The 22,535-nt window shown below is 41.0% G+C and overlaps 2 protein-coding genes across 2 annotated transcripts in view; both read right to left on the bottom strand.

Annotated features, from left to right (window-relative positions):
• LOC128770410 (mucin-5AC-like) overlaps positions 1 to 12,346 on the bottom strand; it is a 32,897-nt gene extending 20,551 nt beyond the window's left edge. Inside the window, exons 1-30 of the mRNA XM_053884823.1 lie at positions 12,244 to 12,346; positions 11,207 to 11,245; positions 11,054 to 11,077; positions 10,712 to 10,970; positions 10,522 to 10,636; positions 9,335 to 9,404; positions 9,170 to 9,267; positions 8,056 to 8,269; positions 7,865 to 7,993; positions 7,676 to 7,793; positions 7,467 to 7,605; positions 6,504 to 6,605; positions 6,350 to 6,419; positions 6,148 to 6,285; positions 5,915 to 6,079; positions 4,790 to 4,884; positions 4,555 to 4,681; positions 4,234 to 4,489; positions 2,877 to 2,926; positions 2,711 to 2,817; positions 2,487 to 2,638; positions 2,174 to 2,312; positions 2,031 to 2,114; positions 1,782 to 1,961; positions 1,380 to 1,619; positions 1,156 to 1,309; positions 924 to 1,052; positions 454 to 604; positions 328 to 371; positions 44 to 232 (exon numbers count right to left, since the gene is read on the bottom strand). Coding sequence (XP_053740798.1) covers positions 44 to 232; positions 328 to 371; positions 454 to 604; positions 924 to 1,052; positions 1,156 to 1,309; positions 1,380 to 1,619; positions 1,782 to 1,961; positions 2,031 to 2,114; positions 2,174 to 2,312; positions 2,487 to 2,638; positions 2,711 to 2,817; positions 2,877 to 2,926; positions 4,234 to 4,489; positions 4,555 to 4,681; positions 4,790 to 4,884; positions 5,915 to 6,079; positions 6,148 to 6,285; positions 6,350 to 6,419; positions 6,504 to 6,605; positions 7,467 to 7,605; positions 7,676 to 7,793; positions 7,865 to 7,993; positions 8,056 to 8,269; positions 9,170 to 9,267; positions 9,335 to 9,404; positions 10,522 to 10,636; positions 10,712 to 10,970; positions 11,054 to 11,077; positions 11,207 to 11,245; positions 12,244 to 12,307 — 3,841 coding nt within the window. The 5' untranslated portion in view covers positions 12,308 to 12,346. The remainder of the gene's footprint in view (positions 1 to 43; positions 233 to 327; positions 372 to 453; positions 605 to 923; positions 1,053 to 1,155; positions 1,310 to 1,379; positions 1,620 to 1,781; positions 1,962 to 2,030; positions 2,115 to 2,173; positions 2,313 to 2,486; positions 2,639 to 2,710; positions 2,818 to 2,876; positions 2,927 to 4,233; positions 4,490 to 4,554; positions 4,682 to 4,789; positions 4,885 to 5,914; positions 6,080 to 6,147; positions 6,286 to 6,349; positions 6,420 to 6,503; positions 6,606 to 7,466; positions 7,606 to 7,675; positions 7,794 to 7,864; positions 7,994 to 8,055; positions 8,270 to 9,169; positions 9,268 to 9,334; positions 9,405 to 10,521; positions 10,637 to 10,711; positions 10,971 to 11,053; positions 11,078 to 11,206; positions 11,246 to 12,243) is intronic.
• A 1,288-nt stretch (positions 12,347 to 13,634) lies between these two features.
• On the bottom strand, positions 13,635 to 19,401 carry LOC128770412 (intestinal mucin-like protein). Its single transcript, XM_053884827.1, has 19 exons — positions 18,542 to 19,401; positions 18,306 to 18,466; positions 18,056 to 18,230; positions 17,732 to 17,979; positions 17,458 to 17,641; positions 17,160 to 17,367; positions 16,738 to 16,913; positions 16,576 to 16,645; positions 16,401 to 16,501; positions 16,293 to 16,324; positions 16,042 to 16,219; positions 15,866 to 15,970; positions 15,755 to 15,795; positions 15,353 to 15,475; positions 14,610 to 14,708; positions 14,402 to 14,530; positions 14,292 to 14,331; positions 14,088 to 14,211; positions 13,635 to 14,022 (listed from the first exon to the last, which is right to left on the bottom strand). The coding sequence occupies exons 1-19, from the start codon at positions 19,200 to 19,202 to the stop codon at positions 13,815 to 13,817; spliced, it is 3,063 nt and encodes a 1,020-aa protein (XP_053740802.1). The 5' UTR covers positions 19,203 to 19,401; the 3' UTR covers positions 13,635 to 13,814.
• Between the last annotated feature and the right edge of the window lie 3,134 nt (positions 19,402 to 22,535).

Genomic DNA, 22,535 nt, shown 5'->3' with positions numbered 1-22,535 from the left:
TATAACAAATAAACAAATTACATTCAGTACATTTGACTCCTACCTGAGGTGGAAAAAGAAAATGTTGTGGTAGTTGGCCTTTCAGTGGTGGATGTAACACAGTCTTTAATGACTCTTTCAATGTTTCCATTTTCTCCACAAATAGCAATGATACATGTTCCATTTCCATCATGGGTGTCATAGATTGTTTCGTTGTATTTGTATAGTTTTCCTCCATATTTACATGTGCATTCTGTTGAAAAAAATACCAATATGTGCATGTCATTTTGATTAATTCATGCAGTTGTTCAATCATCTTATTGTTATGGTCTCATTGCTCATTTTCACCTTGGATGTTGTAAGTACAGTTCATGTTAGTCGAGGAGCATATGCTGAAAGGGAGGTGAAGATTTACATTTAAAAAAAAATCTTAAAATAATAGTCATTAATAGCTTTTAAAAACAAGTGCCGTACCATTCATGGCAGTTTTGTTGATGAGGAATTACTTCACCTTCCCCATAATGTCTTCCCTCGTCGTCATAGCAACCACATTGCTCAATTGACACACACTGCATAGAAACGTCTTCCAAAAAAGGTTTCTCATCTGGGCACCTTGGATAGCAGCCTTTTGAATAGTCACAGAAGAAATTACACCAAGTTATATGAGGCACAGTCTGGGGATAAAAAGTATCTCTGGCGGTGACATTCACAAAATCATTGTTGTTTATTAGTTATGTACAAAGACACAAGGCTTTGGATTACATGAAGTACATGAAGTAAATGTGAGTTTAAAGAGAGTCAAATCTCCTCAAGCATTCAATTCCACAATATAGGTTCCCTGTATGAAACAGCTCTGTCGCCCTTAAAATGAAGTCTTGACTTTGGAACAACTAGCAAAGAGCCACCCGAGGATGTGCGGGTCCTAGTTGACTTGTTCAACTTACCTTCCAATGCTGGAATTTGATTGTAACACATTCCTGAAGGATTCCTACATGTTTTCATGCATGGTTTTCCGCAAGGTTCGTAGTGCCATTCGCACCCCTCCTCATGGTTGTAATAATCACAGAATATAGCTTGAGAGGAGAAATCCACAGAAGCAACATTAGAATTTGATATTAGATATTGTACCGTATTTATGAAATGTAATCGACAGTGTCCCTTCGGAGTAACACTCACGGCAAATTGCAGGAGTCCTCCAACGGACGCAGGCTCCAGCTTCACTACAAGCTGCTGCGTAAGCTGCTACAACAGAGCAGAATCCAACTCTGTCTTCAGGGTCACACTCACACATGTCCTTTACACAGGCCTCATAATAGCCCTCCCAAGACACCTTGTGAAAGAAAACAATGTAAATAAGATTTCAAAGATCCTTTTTTTTGGAAGCATTTTCATCCGTGTACCTTTGAGTGGCAGTCAGCGAATACCTGACTGCGAATAATGCTGCAGTGCCTCTCTGCCCACGCCATCCTATATGAGAAGATTGTGCAGGGATGTCTTCGTGCGACTGAATCTGGGCACTTGGGTGACACTTTCCAGCTGTTGACAAACGTGTAGGCGTCAGACACAATGTCCTTGTTTCGAGTCGTGAAGTCGTTCTTAATGTTCCCATCAAAATTTCCACAAGGGCCACAAACTTTTCCCTGGAACACAATCACATATTGGTTTTATTGTAACTACATTGTTATTACATTCCTGGGTGTAGAACTTTTTTCTATTTAGCCAACAGAATATTAGGACGTTTTGGGCGACACGTCACAAAAAAAAAAAAAAAAAAAAACTTATGGCAGAGGAAACAGTCTCACCTTGAATGCGGCACTGAGTTTAATCATTAGAGTTGCCTTCCGATCCCACATAAGAATCAGACCATTCTCTGCCTCAATTACCATGTACTTCCCAACAGGGCGCAGATGATAAGAGGTCTCATTTCCATTGTTGGTATTGATAATCTTAACTTTCTCCTCTGACATTTCAATTTTCTTGTTCTACAGGACAGAAAAACAAAAATGAGTCAGAATTCGACATCTCTAAAGAACATCTTTACCAGCACATACCCCCAAATACAGTTCAATTTTACTGGTTGGGATGCCCTTTGTCAGGACCTTAAAGGAGCCAACTTCGTCTCCACCACAGAAATCCTGCAACATATTGAAATCAGACCGACCATGATGCACACAGCCAATGATGCACTACTTACCTGGCAGAGAATGTAGGAACAATCTCCTTTAAAATGGAACTCCTTCTCATCGAAAGTGAGGAAATGTCCGTCCCCATATACAGAAAAAGTTCTGTCACACATAAGTGTGGTGCAATTCCATTTTTTTCCGTTGCAAATGCTGAGATTGAGATAAAAATGAGTCAAATTTTCTGGTACATAATATATTACATCTGTATGAGGAGTTTATCTGGAGTTATTACAGCAAAAAAGCAATTAAAACTGTGCCAATATTGTGCATCATAAATTGACTTGCAGAAGCACAAAGGGAAAACGAGATGGATAAAACACTCACCAAGTGTTGCAGTCCACAGCAATTTGCTCTCCTGGATTATATAGCTTTTTATTATAGGTGCATGGGCATTGTTCTTCTTTAATGCAGCCTCCCTTGTTGTCTGCCAGCAAGCCAGCAGGACAAACGCAGCCAGAGACACAGTGTGAGCTCTCCTGGTCAACATATTGACAGTATGAATATAAAATACAGCGTAAAAACAATCTTGTATATGATTTTAGCCTTACACATTCCGTGTCCACACTCTGGCATGTTTTTTGACATTCAGAACCTTTTGAGTCAAATTTTTCATTTGAGCAGTTGAAGAAAACCATCGGCAGGGTGCATACTGCAGCTGAAGAACATGGGGTTAGATTCTGTTTTTTATTCCAAGAAGAAGTAGTTTGTACCAACTTTTAGTCAGGGGTCCTTCACTGCAGTGGAGTTTTCCATCACGGCAGGAGCTGAAACATCAAAGATTCTCTGTTAATCTAGTGATCTGGAAAATTTGTGTTAGCTAGTTCTCATCACTATTTTCATGGACACAGTTTTGAAGCAGTCAGGGTGAGTAGGGAATCACACAGAAGATGTTTGTTACAGTATGTAATAATCCCTCTGGGTCAGTGATAATAATAATACAGTGAGTCGAGTAACAGTGAAGACTTTCAACATGCAGGGCTTCTGCTACCAGGACAAGTGCATCCTGCTGCTGAGCTCACTTTGCTGACACAGAGTGATGTTGAACCCGAGCTTTATTACTCTGGTGAGAAGGGCATGAGAGGGACATGGAACATGTTGAATGAACAACCTCAGATATGGAGGCGCCATGTGACTCTCCAGAAGAAGAAGATGAACATAGTGTCATGGCTCCGCTTCCAGGCTCCGAGTCCTGGTTTTGCTTCTCTCCCTCTGTTCCTTTGGCACACGGCTGGAGCCGATTATCCCCTGATTATGGTCTTCAAGAACACCTGGGCTCCAGCAACGTGTGCCAGATCATTGTGTCTTTGTTCCCTGCCACTTCTCCTAGTCCCTGTGTGTTTCCACGTTCCCTGTGGTGATTCCTGTGATTTTGGACTCCTCTCGATCCCCTGTGGTAACTCCCGGTTCTCGTGTCTCTCCCTGTGTTCGGCTTCTGCGGTTCTCGTGTCTCTCTCCCTGTGTTCGGCTTTTACTTCTGTGCGCTTGCTAGTTCTTTTGTTACATTGTTTAACCCTGCTGTCCTGAGTTAGTGTTTTTGGTTTCTTGCTGTTTGCCGCGTGTTTTCTTGGTTTTCTTTTGTAGTTTATTCTCGGTTTCATTTGTGATTTAAGTTCATTTAACTCCCGGTTCGGTGACGCTTTCTGTTTTGACTTTTTACTAATTTTTGTGCACTTCTGTTAGTTTCATTACTGTTTTTACACTCTGCGTTTGCTCTGTTTCTTCCCGGTTCGGTGACGTTTTCTGTTCTATGATTAGTTTGTTTAATTATTAAATATTATTTATAATTCCCTCCTGCCTCCTGTGCCTACAACCATTTGCACTTGGGTCCTACACCACGTCTCCTATACGTGGCTTTAGCTCCCTCGTCCCTTCGTTCCCGTGACACAGTTCATTTTCATAGATGTGATAATTGAAGACATGAACAGGGTAAGTGTGACTAAGGTTAAGTTAATTTCCCTCATGGGAAATTCCAAAACACAAAGTCATGCATTGACTTGTAAAAGGATTTCAGCTCTTAAGTGGTGAATATTCTGTGTGAACCCACATTCCATATTTTTTTTAAAACCCTCACCAGATTTGTCCATTCACTCGTGTGGATTGTCCAGGTTTCACCACAATGTCGTCCATATAGCAGGGACACAGTGAGGCATCAACACACCGACTCTCCTCGTTCAGGTAAGTTCCTTCTGCACATCCACAGCCATCAACAGGTGTAAATTCAACCTGACATGTTTGGTCTGGTTGACTGAGAGAGCGACAGGTACGACCACAGCTTGTCATCTGGTAGTCGTACACGAAAGTTGAGGGGCATCTGGTTGTGTATGTTTCTGTTTAAGGAAAACAAATGGATTTAATATCGAATAATTTGTCCATAGGAGATCAATTGACCTACGGCACATATTGTCTCTCCATCCTGTAAGAGAGACTCCTTCAGCAGCGCATGCTTGGACGTAGGAAGCAATTGCTGCACACATGCAGGCATCACTGTTCCTACAGGTGCACGTATCGTAAATGCATATCTGGGGAGAAAGGACAGCAGTTAATAGAGGGGTTAAGACTTATTTCAAAAACAGATTTTTAAATGTAAGAATACATAAATATATGAATATACACATGCTTGTGCTCACCGCTTCGTATTCCTCTGGGTCAATTTCAGAATGGCACTTTGCGAAAATCCCATGTGGATCCGACAGAGATGAACACGACTCCAATGCGTATTTCTCTGAAAGAATTCAACGAACCAATTTCATCAAAATGAAACAGTAAATATTAAGTAGATGATGTAGTTTCTGAAGAAACTGCGTGTGAATGCGCTGTGTCGCGAGGACGGCTCTGTGCATGGCATCTGTGATGCTGTGTGTGTGTTTGATTAAAGCTGCTCCTCTTGCTGTAGCCTGTGACCTTTCCTCTACTCTGAAGCTCCATTGTCATAGCAACGCTCGCCCTCCCTTCTCTTTCCAGTGCTTTGAAGCTTGTCTTTCACCATCGAGCAGCTGCAGCCAATGTTGAGTCACTCTGCCCTCAGACTGAAAAGTCAGACCTTACAAACAAATTGCTAAATCTCAAAACCCGTAAGTGATCGCCAAAAAAAAAAAAGAATCCTGAGGCTTAACTGCCTATAGCTGAAATTCATGTTTCTACTGTCGACGGTTTGCGCAGGATGGTGTGTTGAAAATGAATCCTCCTCGGGTCAATGGAAGTCAATGGAGCCCAAAACACACAGTTGACAAGCTTTTACACAATAACTTTTGTGAACAAGGAGCTCAGTATTTGCTATGTTGTATTTTTATACTGGAAACATTTTATAGCTTTATACTGTAAACAATGATCGCGAGCAAAAGAGAAGGCAGCCAATGTTCTTGTCTTTCCTCTGTGTTGAGTAGCATGACCATTTCGGAGAGGCTCAGAATAAAAGTATTGATGTGTATAATAACCTGGATGGTTATTTCGGCTCCACATATGTGATATTAAAATAGTAGCGGATCAGAGAAGCCCATACACACCAGGTAAAATAAATAGGTGGCGTATAGCAGCTGCTCAAATGAGTATGTACTGTACCTGAGGTGCAATTCTTCGCACTGACAGAAAATATATAAATACTGTAACAGCAATGACTGCTTATGATTTTTCCTATATTCAAACAGCTGATAGCCACAACTAAATAATAAACAATTAATAAGATAGCTTTTAAATTAAGAACATATTGGACAGCATAGTATTTTTGAGCAACAAATCCATATTGAAAAACACACCTTTATCCATACTCAGGGAACAGGGGTTTTCGATTTTTCTCTTTGCTTCTGGACAGTGCTTCCGGACCACCCATGTGTTGATGAACGCTGGTGCCGTTTTCTCTGTCAGTCCATTCAGGTTTTTGTAGTCATCAGCTTCAATGTCGTTGAAATCGCCACAGAGACCTGCACAACCAGACAGTAATTGAGTGATACAACACTTTTCAAATCCAATTTTGTGAGCAAAAACTGACCTTGAAGATTTCTTTTATAAGACGTGCCGGCTCTGATGGACAGCTGCATGATGGGTGTTAGCTGGACCGCCAGCATCAGTCCATGGGAGGTCTCAACAACAATGTAGAACGTAGATGGGCGGAATACATGAACGTGGTCTGTCAGGAGAGTTTAACTTGAGTCACACACTATGACAACTCCTCTGATCAATCAATGACTCACCCATTTTAAAAGGCAGGGGATACATCAGGTTATTGATGAAAACCTGCCCTTTGAAGTCGACAACAATCTTCTGTATTGAAGAATTCACAGAAGACTTTTAAGTCAGAATGAATCGGGAGCATGTTATACAGTTACAGTGAGTAGAGTTCGGTACCGTGGACTGTGGCAGATGTAGAGATACGGCCAACAAACAAGACAATGCTGATGCTTCACATTTTGCCAGGTCACCAGAAATGGTGAAGGTGCCATTTTCATCCTTAAATCAAGAGAACAAGATACATTTGATTGGGATGTAATCCGACGTACACTTGTTAAACTGTAAGTTTTTTTGGAATCGCATATTGAGGCACAAATGCATTTGTAATAATGAATAATTATTTTACAACAAAAATGATTCCACACCCACAAGTTGCAATCTCATGACATTCTCAGTTGTTCTAGACCCATCACAAAATTTAGAGTGGCATAAGCATGAAACCAGGGATAACTGATGGCATGGAAGCATCTTCAAACCCCTGAAAAATACTGAAAATATCAGACAAATAAAATGTAATTACACCTGAGCTATTTAAAAAAGTATATACATATGTATATGAATATGTTCATTTCTTTCCACTGGTCAATAAGCCACTTACGCAGCCTATGTTTGCATTTTCTGTGTACCTGCTTAATAATGTGAAAATTTTGAAAACGGGCTCCAGCATCAAGACTGGAGATTGGAGACTGGAGAACAATAAAGGCAGCCGAATCGGAAAAAGACACTCACAGCAGAACGCGCAGCACGTCGCCATTTTCATTAGACTCCTCACATCGGACTGATGATGTTGATGATCAAGGACTCAAATGCGCGGGTGAAAACAATGCATTTTTAGCACATTAATCTCAATAAAAGATGTGACAGGCTCACGATTCAAGTTCAGTTCGATTCAAGTTGCCGAGTTTGTTTCATGAGTCAGTTTCACTGCTGGATGCAAAACTAGTTTAGAAGTGATCCTCATGCATTTTTAAGCCTTTCTACTGTGCAGACAGCACCACTGCACCCGTGGCTTTTCCTTCATTTTCCTTCTTAAATTTAGTGGGTGCGGCTAATAATCTGGTGAAGTAGATCATTGCTCACCTTTGACAGGATGTAAGAACAGTCTCCATGGAAAGTATATGTTTTGCCATCAAAGGTGGTCACGTGTGATCCTCCCCTCACAGTGCATTCTCCAGGACAGTTTTTGTAGCTGCACCTCCACTCACCTCCAAAACAGGTGCTACCAACACAATGTCTCGGTTTAGTTCCTCTTTAAACACACTTGTTGCGGAGCTGAAGGACTCAGTTACCATGTTTGACATTTCTTTGTGTATGACTCTCCAGACTTTTTCGGTTTGCCATCATGTAAGCAGGGACACTTGTCCACTGGAACACACCCGGTTTCTGTGATGTCATCAAGGACAGTCCCTAGGGAGTCACACAATCAGAGGTGTTTGAAATCTGAAAAATGAACACATATCACGAATAGCGATATTTACCTTGCGGGCAGCTGCATCCCTCAACACAGTCTTTGGCACAATAGTCGCTTGTGCGTGGGTTGCTGCAGGTGTCTTTACACGCACTTCCACATTCCTTGTACTCCATGTTCAACGGGCATTTTCTCACTTCTAAGAAAAATAAAATTCCGGTCTTCTTCAGTTTGATATTCAGAAAACTATTGTTTCCTTACCACACTGTGGAAAAGCATTTGAGAGCTGTGGGAATCCTCCTGCATGAGCACACTGGCGGGAAAACTCTTTGATCGTGGAGCACAGGCACGAGTCGGAGTTGTTGCATGAACAGAGATCTTCCACGCAGGCATTGATGAAGGAGTTAATGTCGATGAAAATCACACAGCTGAGGCTGTCCTTTCCCCACAAGACACTCTGGCAAGTTTCTCTTCTCTGTGTTCCACATTTTGAGGACAGAAATACGGTTTAGTGAAATACATATTAATACATTTCCAGCTCTGCAGTTGCTGTGCCTACATGCAAAAATGATGGAAAAAACATTCCCATAAAACATAAACATGCTCACTAATCCTATGTGACTGGTGATACACACATGATATAGTGAGCGGCCGCCAAGTCAAAAGCTAGATGAAGTCTGAAATTTAACTTACATTTTATAGCTAAAAAAAATATAAAACAAGGAGAAAATCAGCGAGTGTCATTACATCATTGCATTACTCACTTCAACTACTTTAGTTGCAATTTCATTTTACATACATTTTATCTAAAAGATTCACAATATAAATTATAAATGTTGAAAGATGTTTTTGGTTTGCAATGCAAATATAATGCAAAGGTTCACAAAGGTTCGCAAAGGTTACAAGGTATTTTTTTCCACATTTTCATTCATCTATTTTGCAGGACAAGAAAATAAAGACCGAACAAACCTTTTATTAGCAATAATAATGTTTGACACATAAATTATGTAAAAATGGCCCCCGGGCTGCACTTTGCCTGTGTCTTGACTATAAGAACGCCTATGGTGAAAAGAATCAGTAACACATAAATAATAATATAGTGGACAGTTTATTAAATATTCTCGACATTTGTAATTAAAAAGTCTGAGCAATCTATGATGAATATGAAATCAAAACACTCTGTTACGGCTGATTGACAGATTTAAAATAATAATGATCATAATAAATTAAACATTTGTAGTTACGATCTGTTGAAAAAGAATATTTCATGACTAAATTATTGTTAGGCCCGAGAGCACAGTGATGCATGTTTTTCTGTCTCAAAACATCTCTCGGCTACTTTTGTCACATTTGTCAAAGAGGTTTCATTTGTTACCTGGCTTCTCTCACAGTAGCTAAGGAGGGACGAGTCTTCACACTCGAGTGATCCGTCTATTTTAAAGGTGTCCACACTATACGGTGACATGCGGTAGCCTTTTAAAGAAGATAAAATGCATGAGAAGTGGCTGGAAAGGTGAGTCCGTTTGATGGATGGGTTTACCTTCATTGAAAGACTCCACAGCACACAGCCCACAGATTTGATTCATGAGGTCAGCATCAGTCAATTCGATCTGAAGGAAGGCATAAAGATCAATTCAAATTGCTGCAATTCCTAATATTGTTTCACAGGAAATCCCAAGCACATGTGGATCAAAGAAATTCTGAGCTCTGATTCAAAACCAACTAAATGGATTTGAATCTGTATTTTACGTTATACAATTGTTGTCAATGATAGTTCACCAATATTTTTTTACCTATTCTGGTTATGTATGTAAGTGAGAGCATTCTTATTCTATGTTTGTAGATTTTCTTTTTTTGCCAATGATAGAATTGGCTATTGTTGCTTTTTTCTCACTTTATGCATCTAAAAATCAATCAAAAGACAGGATATAAAAAATAATTTACAAAAATAATAATAAATAATGACCTTAATGTGATTGCTAAATTTGCAGTTTGTTCGAACAATTGCATTGAAAATAAATGAATAAATAAAATACAAAATGATGACTTATGTAGAAGTCCTGCTCTGGTAATAGATTGCATGACACTGAAGTCAACAATTTAGTTGCAGTTATAATAAATAATCATCATAAAGACAAAACTGTCACCACAAGTTCATTACAAACTTCATTTTTTTAGGCCTGATTCGTGGCTTGGGGATGCGGAGGCCAAAAACGATGTGACCGCTTCTCTCTGAAGAGCCCATTAAATAAATAAATAATAAAGATAGAATACATGCTATTGGAATGATGGACTCCTCTAACACCGGGCAGGAGTTGCGCATCATATCGCTAGATTACTTGAGTATTTGTCAGGCATGACAAATATCACTTTCCAGCATTCCCGTGGTTCGCCCATCTGATGCCACATTCCTCTATTTTCATCCACTGTCACTCCCAAAAGTCCATTTAAAAGTCCCAGTCTTCCCCATATTCCCGCCCCGCGTCACTCAATAGAGGGGACGCGAGAGGAACACGGCTGTCCACCCCAGCCCATCATGAATATTCATGAAGGAAATCACATGAAAACAATAAATATAGAAAATGGGTTACACGTAACATGAACAAACAACACTCACAACACCATTCATATTGATAAAACTGTCTGTTTTAAAGTGCATACAGCAAAGTGTGATGATTATTGATTGATTCATGAAACAAACGTTCTGATATGAGGAGACACACATACCCACAGGGAATCCTTCTCATTCCACTTGATGGTCAAACCGACTTCTGCTTCAATTGTAATGTATGGGTCATCACGGTCGATGTAGACACCATATTTGCTGAATGGTAAGTTGATGCTGGAGTTGGAAGAATAAAATACTGTTAACCTACAAGGCTCAAGCAAAATCAAGTTGCTAACATTTTCCACTCACGTCTCATAGTTAACGTTGACAGCAGACTGGAACAACTCCACTAAGAACCCGTCCAGCTTGATGGTGACACTCCTGATACTAACAGTGCCCCCTGTCTCTTGCCGCTGGAGGTGAATGTAGAATCTTTCATAGCCTTTGCATTCCGAGGCGAGGACGTAGTTGCACGTGGACGGAAAATTAAAGTAACCTCCATCAAATGTCTTGAAGTGGTAGTTCCCCCAAGTGGAGCAGTATAGTTTGCTGCCAGAATGGCTCACCTCTGATTCAGGAGAATAAATCACAATGAAGGAAACAATGCTCTTTAAGGAGTTGTAAAAATTAAACTGTGGGTGAAGACATTACCTTCAATTACAGGGGTTGTGTATACTTTGGAAAGGAGGGAGAAAAAAGATTTATTTATTCACCCAGCTCTGACTGAGGCATCAAAACACATGTCAATATCAAATAGATTTAAATGAGGAGTTGTAACCATCAAACAGTGAATGAAGACGTTACCTTCAACTAAAGTGGTTGGGGTCACGTCTTGTAACACGTCTGAAAACAAAACAGGAAAAATTGAGTAGTTTAGATACTCTATCATCCCCTCTGTTACACTGCCTTGGCACATCAGCTCTCTGTGACTGAGGCAGCAGGTTAAACACCAGTTGCTCATATTGAATAAGGTACCCCATACTACGCAGCCCAATTCAAACGGGCCAGACTTGAGCAGCAATTCAAAGATATTTGTCATCGAAAGGTTCGCAGCAGAACCAGGTGCAAGTCACGTTCATCACATTTACTAAAGAAAAAAAAGATTGATTTTATGATAAATATCATAGAATCAAAAATAATATTGATTCTTTTTCTCATCATAAACTCCAATAAAGATACAAGTAAACTGGAAATGAAAGTATCATTTAAAAACTTCAACAGGTGCTTTCATGAACAGTTTTTACTGTTGGGAGGCGGCGGTATCACTTTATAATTTTTTCTTCTCAAGAACTTCAAATTATCACACATTTGCAGCTGTACCTTTTTTTTAATCTTAACTATATTTGATCACCAGAAACAAGTGTCTCAACGGAATGTGATATCAGTCTGCTTGAGGGTCATGGGAAATGAATTTTGTTGTGTTTGATACAACAAAGGGTCATGCTCCCATTCCGTACGACCATCAACCAAACATCTTCCATCACTGCCTCATTTGGTGTAGCAACCTAATGAATCATTGACAGATAACAGACCAACAGGACTCAATGTTGAGGCTGGCATTACTGACATCCACACAGGACATGTACAATAGTAGTATATGTAACATGCAGTCTGCAGTTTTTCTCAGGTTAAACCTCTAGATCAATTTCCTTTTTTAACACGGCACAAGTAAAAGAATAAATTAACTCCTTTATTCTTATATTTCAGTAACTCTTTTCACAACCCGGCAACGGACAAGCGGGCGATGATGGATGGATGGATCTTTCCACATTAGAGCATTTAAATCATAGTCAGTGAAAGTCAAAGAGGGGACTGTTTGAGTCCCACTGTGGGGAACTTACCGCTGGATGAGGCACCAATGACCAAACCAAGGACGAGCCACGGAATTGTCCAGTCGAGTGGCATCCTGGCTGTTGCTCCTATCCAGAACAAGAATGCTGTGGCAACTGTTTGCTCCCCAAAAATCTTATATAGGTGATAAGGTGTTTGCAGTTCAGGTGGGGCAGGTGTGTTTTTTTTGTGGCCACCACACAAGTTTTCAGACACCCATGACATTAAGTGTCCAATCAATCACACCATTCGGGATCCAATTGCAGAGGTCGCGTGAACAGGAATGTGAAGGTTTAGTACTTCTGTACATTTTGAATGGCTTTGTAAAGGTTCTGTATGCATTTTTTTTATCTTACTCTTATTGGTTCTCAGAGTTCACCATGTTTATTGACAGGTGTAGGTGTCATTCACTGGAGCGAAGCTGTATAAGCTCCGGGTTGTTCCAACACCTCTAAGTAAACCAAAAGATAATTCTTCAGAAACGAAAGAAGTGAATCATATGGACAACAAATATTTGCAGATGGCTCAAAGGCCTAAGACGTGTCAAGCTCTTGTCTCAATCTAACTAATTTCATGTTTTCATGTTTCATTGGCTCTGGTGATGGCGCTGACCTTGTTGACCTGGATGTGGAAATATAAATTAGGGGCGAGTGACGCCCTGGGCCCAATATAAGCCTGGGGTACTGTTAAATAGGGTGAGCAAAACTCATTATATTTGTCGAAATGAGTATTATAGGGAAGTTAGATGATGTTGACAAGTGTGTTCTGAAAATAAGCGTAGAAGCATGGGAATCTGTGGCCAAGAGAGATGTTTGCTCTTGGAGGAGCCCTTTTGGCTCAGGCTCTCATGCAAACGTATGACGATGAAGAATACATTTAATTTTTCTTACACTTGATGTTATCTCCTCTTTACACATTCTACAATTTAGAAAGAAATGTATTTCTTTTCCATCAAATGTTGACATAACATCCAAGCATCCCACTTTTCCAAACTGGATACCAAATCAAAAACCTCAGTGGCAAAGATCACGACAGAAATTTTAATATGGCAGGAGTAGGTTAGCTTAGGTACTCACACAGCCCGCATGAGAGGTTTCTATTGTATGTCAGGGTGGTAAAATCTTCTTGACTGGTTCGAATTAACCTGCAAAAGAAGGTAGAAATTAGAACACCAAAAAAAGTGTAACTTCTTTTACAGTTTTACCTTGGACCTCAGTTTATTTTTCTTGGAGGTTGTTCCATCACTGACACATCTGAAAAGAAAATAATTTCAGTTTTCGCTTATTTTCCACAAACAACTGCCCAACAAAAAACTTACATGATTTGGACTGTTTTTCCTGTGAAGTATTGGTGACCTGCTCAACATTAATTCATGCACAAAAGAGTTATATTGGGTACAGGTTGGATCAACATCACTTTATACATGACTCAAAGGGTATTAAGTTTGTATTTTTAACGTACAAAAGAAACGCACACTTCCAGATGAATTGCTACTTACTTTATTCAACTACTTGACATGATATAATTGATAGATTTTGCGTGCTACACGAATTACATTTCAGATTACTGTTCAGAGAGAGTCTCAAACTCTGGCAAAACTTCTGCGTTTGCGAGATGCTGGTGCTGGTCTGGAGCAGTCTGTGGGGCTGCAGAGACACTCCTCCACGTTGATGTATGTGTAAGGAACAACGTCACCATTCTCACAGAACAATTCTATAGTGTGATTTCTGGAGAGGGTTTCCCGACAGCAGGAGCAGGAACGTTGGATCACTGATTCCACTTCAGAGTATCTTTTACAAAAATGAGGAAATGTAAGACAGGTGATTGACTTGAAGAAAGTTGCTTTTTTATTCACCTTGTGAAAGTATTGCAGGATCCTTCACAGTAAGGGATGTCAACCTCATGAGCACTTTGGCAGCGGTTCTGTGTTATTCGCATTTTCCTGATGACTTTCTTACAAGCCTTCTCCCTCTCCACACCTTCACAAAAGAAAGCCAAGATGAACCTACCAACATTACAACCCTGAGCTGGTAGCTTGTTTCACAGCAGTAATACTCACATATGGTACAACAGCCATTTGAAGCAGTTTGAATTGTGTCCTGCAGTGGAAGATGTTTTCTGTCAGTTTATCAACACCAGCGATTTGAGTTGGTTGTGGGTGAAACTTACAGGTTGGCAGTTGCTTTCCTGGAATGGAGGACAGACGATGTTTGACCGAACGGCCTCATATTTCTCACCACTCTTGACACAGGTGTAGTATTCGCAGTTCCTTTCATGTGATGTCCAGGATTCCCCCAGCTAGTTGGAATAGGAGCAAATAAAATAAAATAATGAACAGTCCAATAATAAACCTATGGCTAGAAAACATACACTTTACCTGCAGGACACGTTTGTGTCCGTCATGATGTAGGACACAATGTGTCTGTACACATGTCCCGCAGCATTTGTCCAAGTCAGTTTTCACATATTTATACCCCTGAGAGACAAACAGAAGAAGTCATATAAACTGCAAGTCATCCACATGTACTTGCAATGTATTAAAGGAGACTGAAAGAAACATTCATTCCTTCATATTACAGAAGGTTGTGTATGGATTAGTTGTGTGATGGTACTGTTTCAGTACAACACCTTTGGTCTGGGCGCCAAGCGGACCAATCTGAGTACATGCCGAAATATTTAATATGATCCCACACAGTCTGCACAGCGGAGGCACACAACGCCAACCATAACAAACAATAATTAGACCTGGAAAATCCTTAGTGATGTGTCCTCTGTATCAAAACTTTATCAGATAATTTTGTGATGGCATGCAGCAGTGACCTTGCATTTGACATTTGAAGGTAAATAACAGTAAGTATCTCGCGGCTCACACAACAATTCATAAAACAATAATACAAACTTCATGATTTTTTAAAATCTTTTAACCACTGAAAAAGAAACCTGTTGATGCTCCAGTCTAGTGGAAAAGACACAAATTCTATTTAAAAATAGCAAATAATAATAAATAAATAACTAAAACGTTGCATCCATGTGCTTATCACTACGGAAAATATAAAAAAAAGTTTTTGTTTTCACCCCAAATAGGCATGATGAACTTTCATCAAAATGATGTAACCTCACCTGCTCACAGGTTTCATTACATTTGAGATGTTCGCATCTGATCTCATGTAAACCAGAACCAGGCTCCACCTCGTCGCTGCAGTTGCATTTCTGGCAATGATTCACCTGGACTAAATCACCAGGCTTAACACAGGAAGAAAAGATCAACAAGATGTTAATGTTTTTATTATGGCTGGATAAGAAGTACCTTAAATGCTCATGGATATCATCTAAAATCAACAAACTCAAAGCTATTTTTTAGCTATTTATTATTTGGAATATGTTAAAATTAAGCATGTGGTATAGTAAAATTTGCACTGTATTATCCTAAAAAAAGGATTTTAGACCTTTATCAACATCTTAAGGATTGAAAATATTTGTGAAGCCAGCTCAGTAACAAAACCTAGTGAACACAATACTTACCTGGTATTCGGTGGTTTTGTGGATGCAGACCTTTTTAGGCTCTAGAATTAAACAGGTTTGACAATTCAGTTCATGATGAACAAACTGAAATAATGGAATTCTGGTACTTGCCACATATATGTTTCGGACAGCATTTCCCATCTGGATAATAAACGACTGGATAATAGCCCATTGGACAATTCATGCTTGTGCTAGGACACGTGCTGCTGTGGCATTCTGTGGATGTATTTATTGTTAATAAAAGATTAATTGGGTAATTCATTCGACAGTAGTGTCCAGCAACTTACGGCAAACATAGGCAGAACAACATGGATTTTCTGGATCTATCCGTTTGACAAGTATGAAGCCTGGATCAACGCAATTGGCTTTCGGTGGTGGAGGGCAAACCTTCGGCTTACAGGTCACAGTCTTCGTGGACTCCTCACAGGTGCAGGTTTGGCATTTGTACTCGAAGGTTTCATGAAACTAAGATAGTGAACACATACAGAAACTATTTAAAACCTGTCAACATTAGTATAGTATAAGCAGACAGTTGTACCTCACGAGGAACGCCATCTGGATCCAGACATCCTATAAAAAACAAAACAGCAATGTTTGACCAGTAATAGATATAGAATAATTTGGTTAGTAAACGGCCACCAATTACCACACTTATCCACGCATATGCCAGAGTCTTTACTGAAGAGTTTCATTCCATCGGGACAAAAGCAGCCCTCAGTTTTGTAGATCACAGCTCGTTCATTCTGACTAACATGATCATTGATCAATAAAAGAAAGAGTTAAAACTCTGTTCACATCAACTCATTTAACCTGCCACATACCCATCTTCACAGGTTGCTGGTTCGGCCGGACCACATGGATTGTAAACTTTTCCTTGTGGACATTCAACCTCTGTTTGAAAAAAAAGCATGAATTAATATTATAAAAATTAGCTAAACATGACAGATTAATTTCAGTGAGGTGTATTGGTTCCAGTCACTCACCACACAGTGGAGAGTAGTCCCTCCACCGCAGGCAAACCCCAGCCTGAGCACAGACCGAAGCATACATCTGCAAACTCATGCACTCAATTGCCTGGTCAGAACCATGGCAACTGTCAAAAACACAGCCCTGATAGAAATTCTTCGGGTTCACAAAAGGATGGCATTCTGCAAAAACACTGGGAGACCACAAATACAAAATTCAGTCACATTATTACTGCATTGAAGGTCGCATTAAACATATGTAATATGAACAGTGTTTTTGACGTTTGACCCATTTCGCCTGAAATACTGACAAACTCTGCCAACCGGCACACGTATGGTTTGCATGAATGGGAAATAAATGTATGACCGGACACTCTTTACAGATGAGTAGCACTCATGTATTTCTTTGGGAAAATATAGAAGAATGAATTGAGATGTACCTGCTCCAGAGAAGATCACACATGGAATTTGGTCTACATGGAGTTGGGGAAGGAGAAAGGAGCAGTTTGCTGGGCACCATATATGGTACGATGCAGTTTGGCTGGTAAATGTCCCTTACAAGCCAGTGACCAGCCATTGCGGCACAGTCTTGCACCAGTTGACCTCCTGGCAACATGCAATCATCTGCTTGATTGTTGTTGCATGTTCCTAAAGCGGGGTCAAGAAAGCAGAGTCTAAATAACAGTACAGAAGTAATACTTCAAACGTTCTCCCAAAACAGCAAGAAGAACATCTTACCACACTGGCCTTGCGTGTTTCCACCAAAGTACTTGGCTGGCAGATTGACAGAAAAACGAGATATCTCAACATCCACGATGACCTCGAGTTTTTCTATCTCAAAGCGTAAAGCAAGTCCAGTATTTGAGATTTTGACTCCGTGGTTCGAATAAGGCAATTTCAAATTATCTCCATCTTTCACTGCCTTGAAAGGAAAAAATACACATATATTAAAAACTAACATAAAGTCAAAGGATTCAGTTTGTAAAATAAATGTGTGGTTGACATTTGTCACCTCAAGTACAGCCACTCCCATTACGTTATGATTCTTTAGAGTGACAACTTCTGAGCCATAGGATACTATAATGGATCGAGGACAGGGAACCTCTTCAAAGGGGTCACAGAAGACATTGTCAACGTAAATCTTCAAGTTGTACTTTGGCAAAATCTCTTCCATCAGAATATAGGTGCAGTTTCCTTGGTAACTATAATAATGCCCATCAAATGTGATATGATGAGAATCCCCCCATCCCTTACAATCACCTATAAGAAATAAAATGTCAATTAAAATCTGAAGCAATATACAGCCAACTAAACTTTTCACAAAATATATACTTACAGTTACATGTGAAATATTCACAGCAGTGGTACTCATCATACACCAGAACAGGTTCATCTCCGTTAGCACATGTGATCTCATTTAATGGAGGGCATTCATAGGGGATTATCTCAATAATATTGTTCTCAATGCATCTTGCCATGGTGCAGTTGCACAAAAAGAACGTCTCATTTTGCTGTTGGAAAAATATTTACATCAGAAATTTGCCATGTTATGTTTATTTTAACCCTTTAATTTAACAAATTATTACCGCAACTTCCCATTCTGGGCATGTGGGCACAGATGGGGTGGTTGGTGGTGACGGAGTAGTCCAGCAACTTTCAGTCTTGTTTTGGATCACACAAACGTCAGAGCAAATCATGGTAAGACATATATTTGATCCAATGTGTTCCTTGTCAAAAATAACTTCGCCTATATATGACAAAAAATGAAGTGAGTACATGGCATTATGAATGACAAAAAGAGTTCTTCACCTACAGTACTTACCAGGTTGATAATACTGGCCATTTACAACACAGATACATGGAGTGGTGCCAGTAGGTGTTGTTGAGAGTAGTTCAGAAGGTGCAGTTGGATGGCGAGTAGTTTTACCAGTAACAATATCTGGGAATAATGTTGAAGTGGATGATCCCACAGAGGGCGAAACGGAATGTTCAGAGGCCAAGCTGGATGCCAGAGATGTCCAAGGGGAAGACTTTGAAGTGAATTGAGTGGTTATGTTTGGAAATATTGTTGGAGGTTCAGTAGAAAGGGTAGTTTTAGGAGGCCTCACAGATGACTCAGTTGTCCCCAGGGTTTTAGTGATATATTTGGTGGTAAATATTGTGCTTGGAATTTCTGAAGTAATCTGAGTAAGGTTGAATGAGGTAGTAGATTTATAAGTTGAAGAGGTTTCTGCGATGGAAGTCGTAATCGTTGATTTTGATGAATGCTCAAGAGTTGACTGTGTTGTTTCAGTTGATGACAATGTCGAGCTTGGGGTAGAAGTAGCGTTCACTGTCTCTGTAGGCTCAACATCGGAAGAAACTGTAGTTGGTTGGGTTGTTGTCCCAGTTCCCTGAGGAGGCTGAGTTGAGGCTGTCAGAGTGGAGGGCACTGACGTGACACGAGATGATGTTGCAGTTGGAACAGTCATCGTACTTGCCATGGTGGTTGATCTTTCCTTCGGTGAATAAGGTGAGACTGTGGATTCCGTAGTTTTGGTCGTCTCCACTGATGCAGAAGAAGATTGTGTTGTAGACTTTGTGATTGGTCGTTCAGTTGTGGAACCAGTGGTCTTGGCTGTTGAAGTTGCTGTTGTGTGAGGAGTGGTGGAATGCTCACTGGTCACAATCGATGTTTCAGTTGTCATACCTGTCGACTTTGTTGTTGCGCTAGGTGTCACTGATGTCCCCCTTGAGTATTGTGTTGTTGTGCTTCCAGATTCAGAAGAAGTTGTCCTCCCAGTGGTGGGTGTACCACTGACTCTAGTCTCAGTTACAATTGACACCTCTGTAGATTCTGTAAATGTGGTTGGTTCTTCAGAAATTGATGTGGACGGTTTGGATGTGGAAGAGGTTCGTACTCCAGTTGTAGCCGAGGAGGCTGTAGTTGGAGAAATTGATGTTGTCGAAATTGTCGATGGACGTGTGGTTGTCCCAGTTCTAACAGGTGTGGGAGTTGCAGTTGTCATGGTGGTGGGCACTGACGTGACAGGAGATGATGTCTCAGTTGGAACAGTCATCGTACTTGCCATGGTGGTTGATCTTTCCGTCGGTGAATAAGGTGAGACTGTGGATTCGGTTGTTTTGGTCGTCTCCACTGACGCAGTAGAAGATTGTGTTGTAGACTTTGTGATTGGTCGTTCAGTTGTGGAACCAGTGGTCTTGGCTGTTGAAGTTGCTGTTGTGTGAGGAGTGGTGGAATGCTCACCGGTCACAATCGATGTTTCAGTTGTCATACCTGTCGACTTTGTTGTTGTGCTAGGTGTCACTGACGTCCCACTTGAGTATTGTGTTGTTGTGCTTCCAGTTTCAGAAGAAGTTGTCCTCCCAGTAGTGGGTGTACCACTGACTCTAGTCTCAGTTACAATTGACACCTCCGTAGATTCTGTAAATGTGGTTGGTCCTTCAGATATTGATGTGGACGGTTTGGATGTGGAATAGTTTCGTACACCAGTTGTAGCCGAGGAGGCCGTCGTTGGAGAAATTGATGTTGTCGAAAATGTCGATGGACGTGTGGTTGTCCCAGTTCCCACAGGTGTGGGAGTTGCAGTTGTCATGGTGGTGGGCACTGACGTCACAGGAGATGATGTTGCAGTTGGAACAGTCATCGTACTTGCCATGGTGGTTGATCTTTCCGTCGGTGAATAAGGTGAGACTGTGGATTCTGTACTTTTGGTCGTCTCCACTGATGCAGAAGATGATTGTGTTGTAGACTTTGTGATTGGTCGTTCAGTTGTGGAACCAGTGGTCTTGGCTGTTGAAGTTGCTGTTGTGTGAGGAGTGGTGGAATGCTCACTGGTTGCAAACGATGTTTCAGTTGTCATACTTGTCGACTTTGTTGTTGTGCTAGGTGTCACTGACGTCCCCCTTGAGTATTGTGTTGTTGTGCTTCCAGATTCCGAAGAAGTTGTCCTCCCAGTGGTGGGTGTACCACTGACTCTAGTCTCAGTTACAATTGACACCTCTGTAGATTCTGTAAATGTGGTTGGTTCTTCAGATATTGATGTGGACGGTTTGGATGTGGAAGAGGTTAGTACTCCAGTTGTAACCGAGGAGGCTGTAGTTGGAGAAATTGATGTTGTTGAAAATGTCGATGGACGTGTGGTTGTCCCAGTTCCCACAGGTGTGGGAGTTGCAGTTGTCATGGTGGTGGGCACTGACGTCACAGGAGATGATGTTGCAGTTGGAACAGTCATCGTACTTGCCATGGTGGTTGATCTTTCCGTCGGTGAATAAGGTGAGACTGTGGATTCTGTACTTTTGGTCGTCTCCACTGATGCAGAAGATGATTGTGTTGTAGACTTTGTGATTGGTCGTTCAGTTGTGGAACCAGTGGTCTTGGCTGTTGAAGTTGCTGTTGTGTGAGGAGTGGTGGAATGCTCACTGGTTGCAAACGATGTTTCAGTTGTCATACTTGTCGACTTTGTTGTTGTGCTAGGTGTCACTGACGTCCCCCTTGAGTATTGTGTTGTTGTGCTTCCAGATTCCGAAGAAGTTGTCCTCCCAGTGGTGGGTGTACCACTGACTCTAGTCTCAGTTACAATTGACACCTCTGTAGATTCTGTAAATGTGGTTGGTTCTTCAGATATTGATGTGGACGGTTTGGATGTGGAAGAGGTTAGTACTCCAGTTGTAACCGAGGAGGCTGTAGTTGGAGAAATTGATGTTGTTGAAAATGTCGATGGACGTGTGGTTGTCCCAGTTCCCACAGGTGTGGGAGTTGCAGTTGTCATGGTGGTGGGCACTGACGTCACAGGAGATGATGTTGCAGTTGGAACAGTCATCGTACTTGCCATGGTGGTTGATCTTTCCGTCGGTGAATAAGGTGAGACTGTGGATTCTGTACTTTTGGTCGTCTCCACTGATGCAGAAGATGATTGTGTTGTAGACTTTGTGATTGGTCGTTCAGTTGTGGAACCAGTGGTCTTGGCTGTTGAAGTTGCTGTTGTGTGAGGAGTGGTGGAATGCTCACTGGTTGCAAACGATGTTTCAGTTGTCATACTTGTCGACTTTGTTGTTGTGCTAGGTGTCACTGACGTCCCCCTTGAGTATTGTGTTGTTGTGCTTCCAGATTCCGAAGAAGTTGTCCTCCCAGTGGTGGGTGTACCACTGACTCTAGTCTCAGTTACAATTGACACCTCTGTAGATTCTGTAAATGTGGTTGGTTCTTCAGATATTGATGTGGACGGTTTGGATGTGGAAGAGGTTAGTACTCCAGTTGTAACCGAGGAGGCTGTAGTTGGAGAAATTGATGTTGTTGAAAATGTCGATGGACGTGTGGTTGTCCCAGTTCCCACAGGTGTGGGAGTTGCAGTTGTCATGGTGGTGGGCACTGACGTCACAGGAGATGATGTCTCAGTTGGAACAGTCATTGTACTTGCCATGGTGGTTGATCGTTCCGTCGGTGAATAAGGTGAGACTGTGGATTCGGTAGTTTTTGTTGTCTCCACTGATGCAGAAGAAGACTGTTCAGTTGTGGAACCAGTGGCTTTGGTTGTTGAAGTTGCTGTCGTGTGAGGAGTGGTGGAATGCTCACCGGTCACAATCGATGTTTCAGTTGTCATACCTGTCGACTTTGTTGTTGTGCTAGGTGTCCCTGACGTCCCACTTGAGTATTGTGTTGCTGTGCTTCCAGTTTCAGAAGAAGTTGTCCTCCCAGTGGTGGGTGTACCACTGACTCCAGTCTCAGTTACAATTGACACCTTTGTAGATTCTGTAAATGTGGTTGGTTCTTCAGATATTGATGTGGACGGTTTGGATGTGGAAGTGGTTCGTAC

The sequence above is a fragment of the Synchiropus splendidus genome, chromosome 14 (genome assembly GCF_027744825.2).
Source record: "Synchiropus splendidus isolate RoL2022-P1 chromosome 14, RoL_Sspl_1.0, whole genome shotgun sequence".
Lineage (NCBI taxonomy): Eukaryota > Metazoa > Chordata > Actinopteri > Syngnathiformes > Callionymidae > Synchiropus > Synchiropus splendidus.
This window is presented reverse-complemented; position numbering and strand designations above follow the sequence as displayed.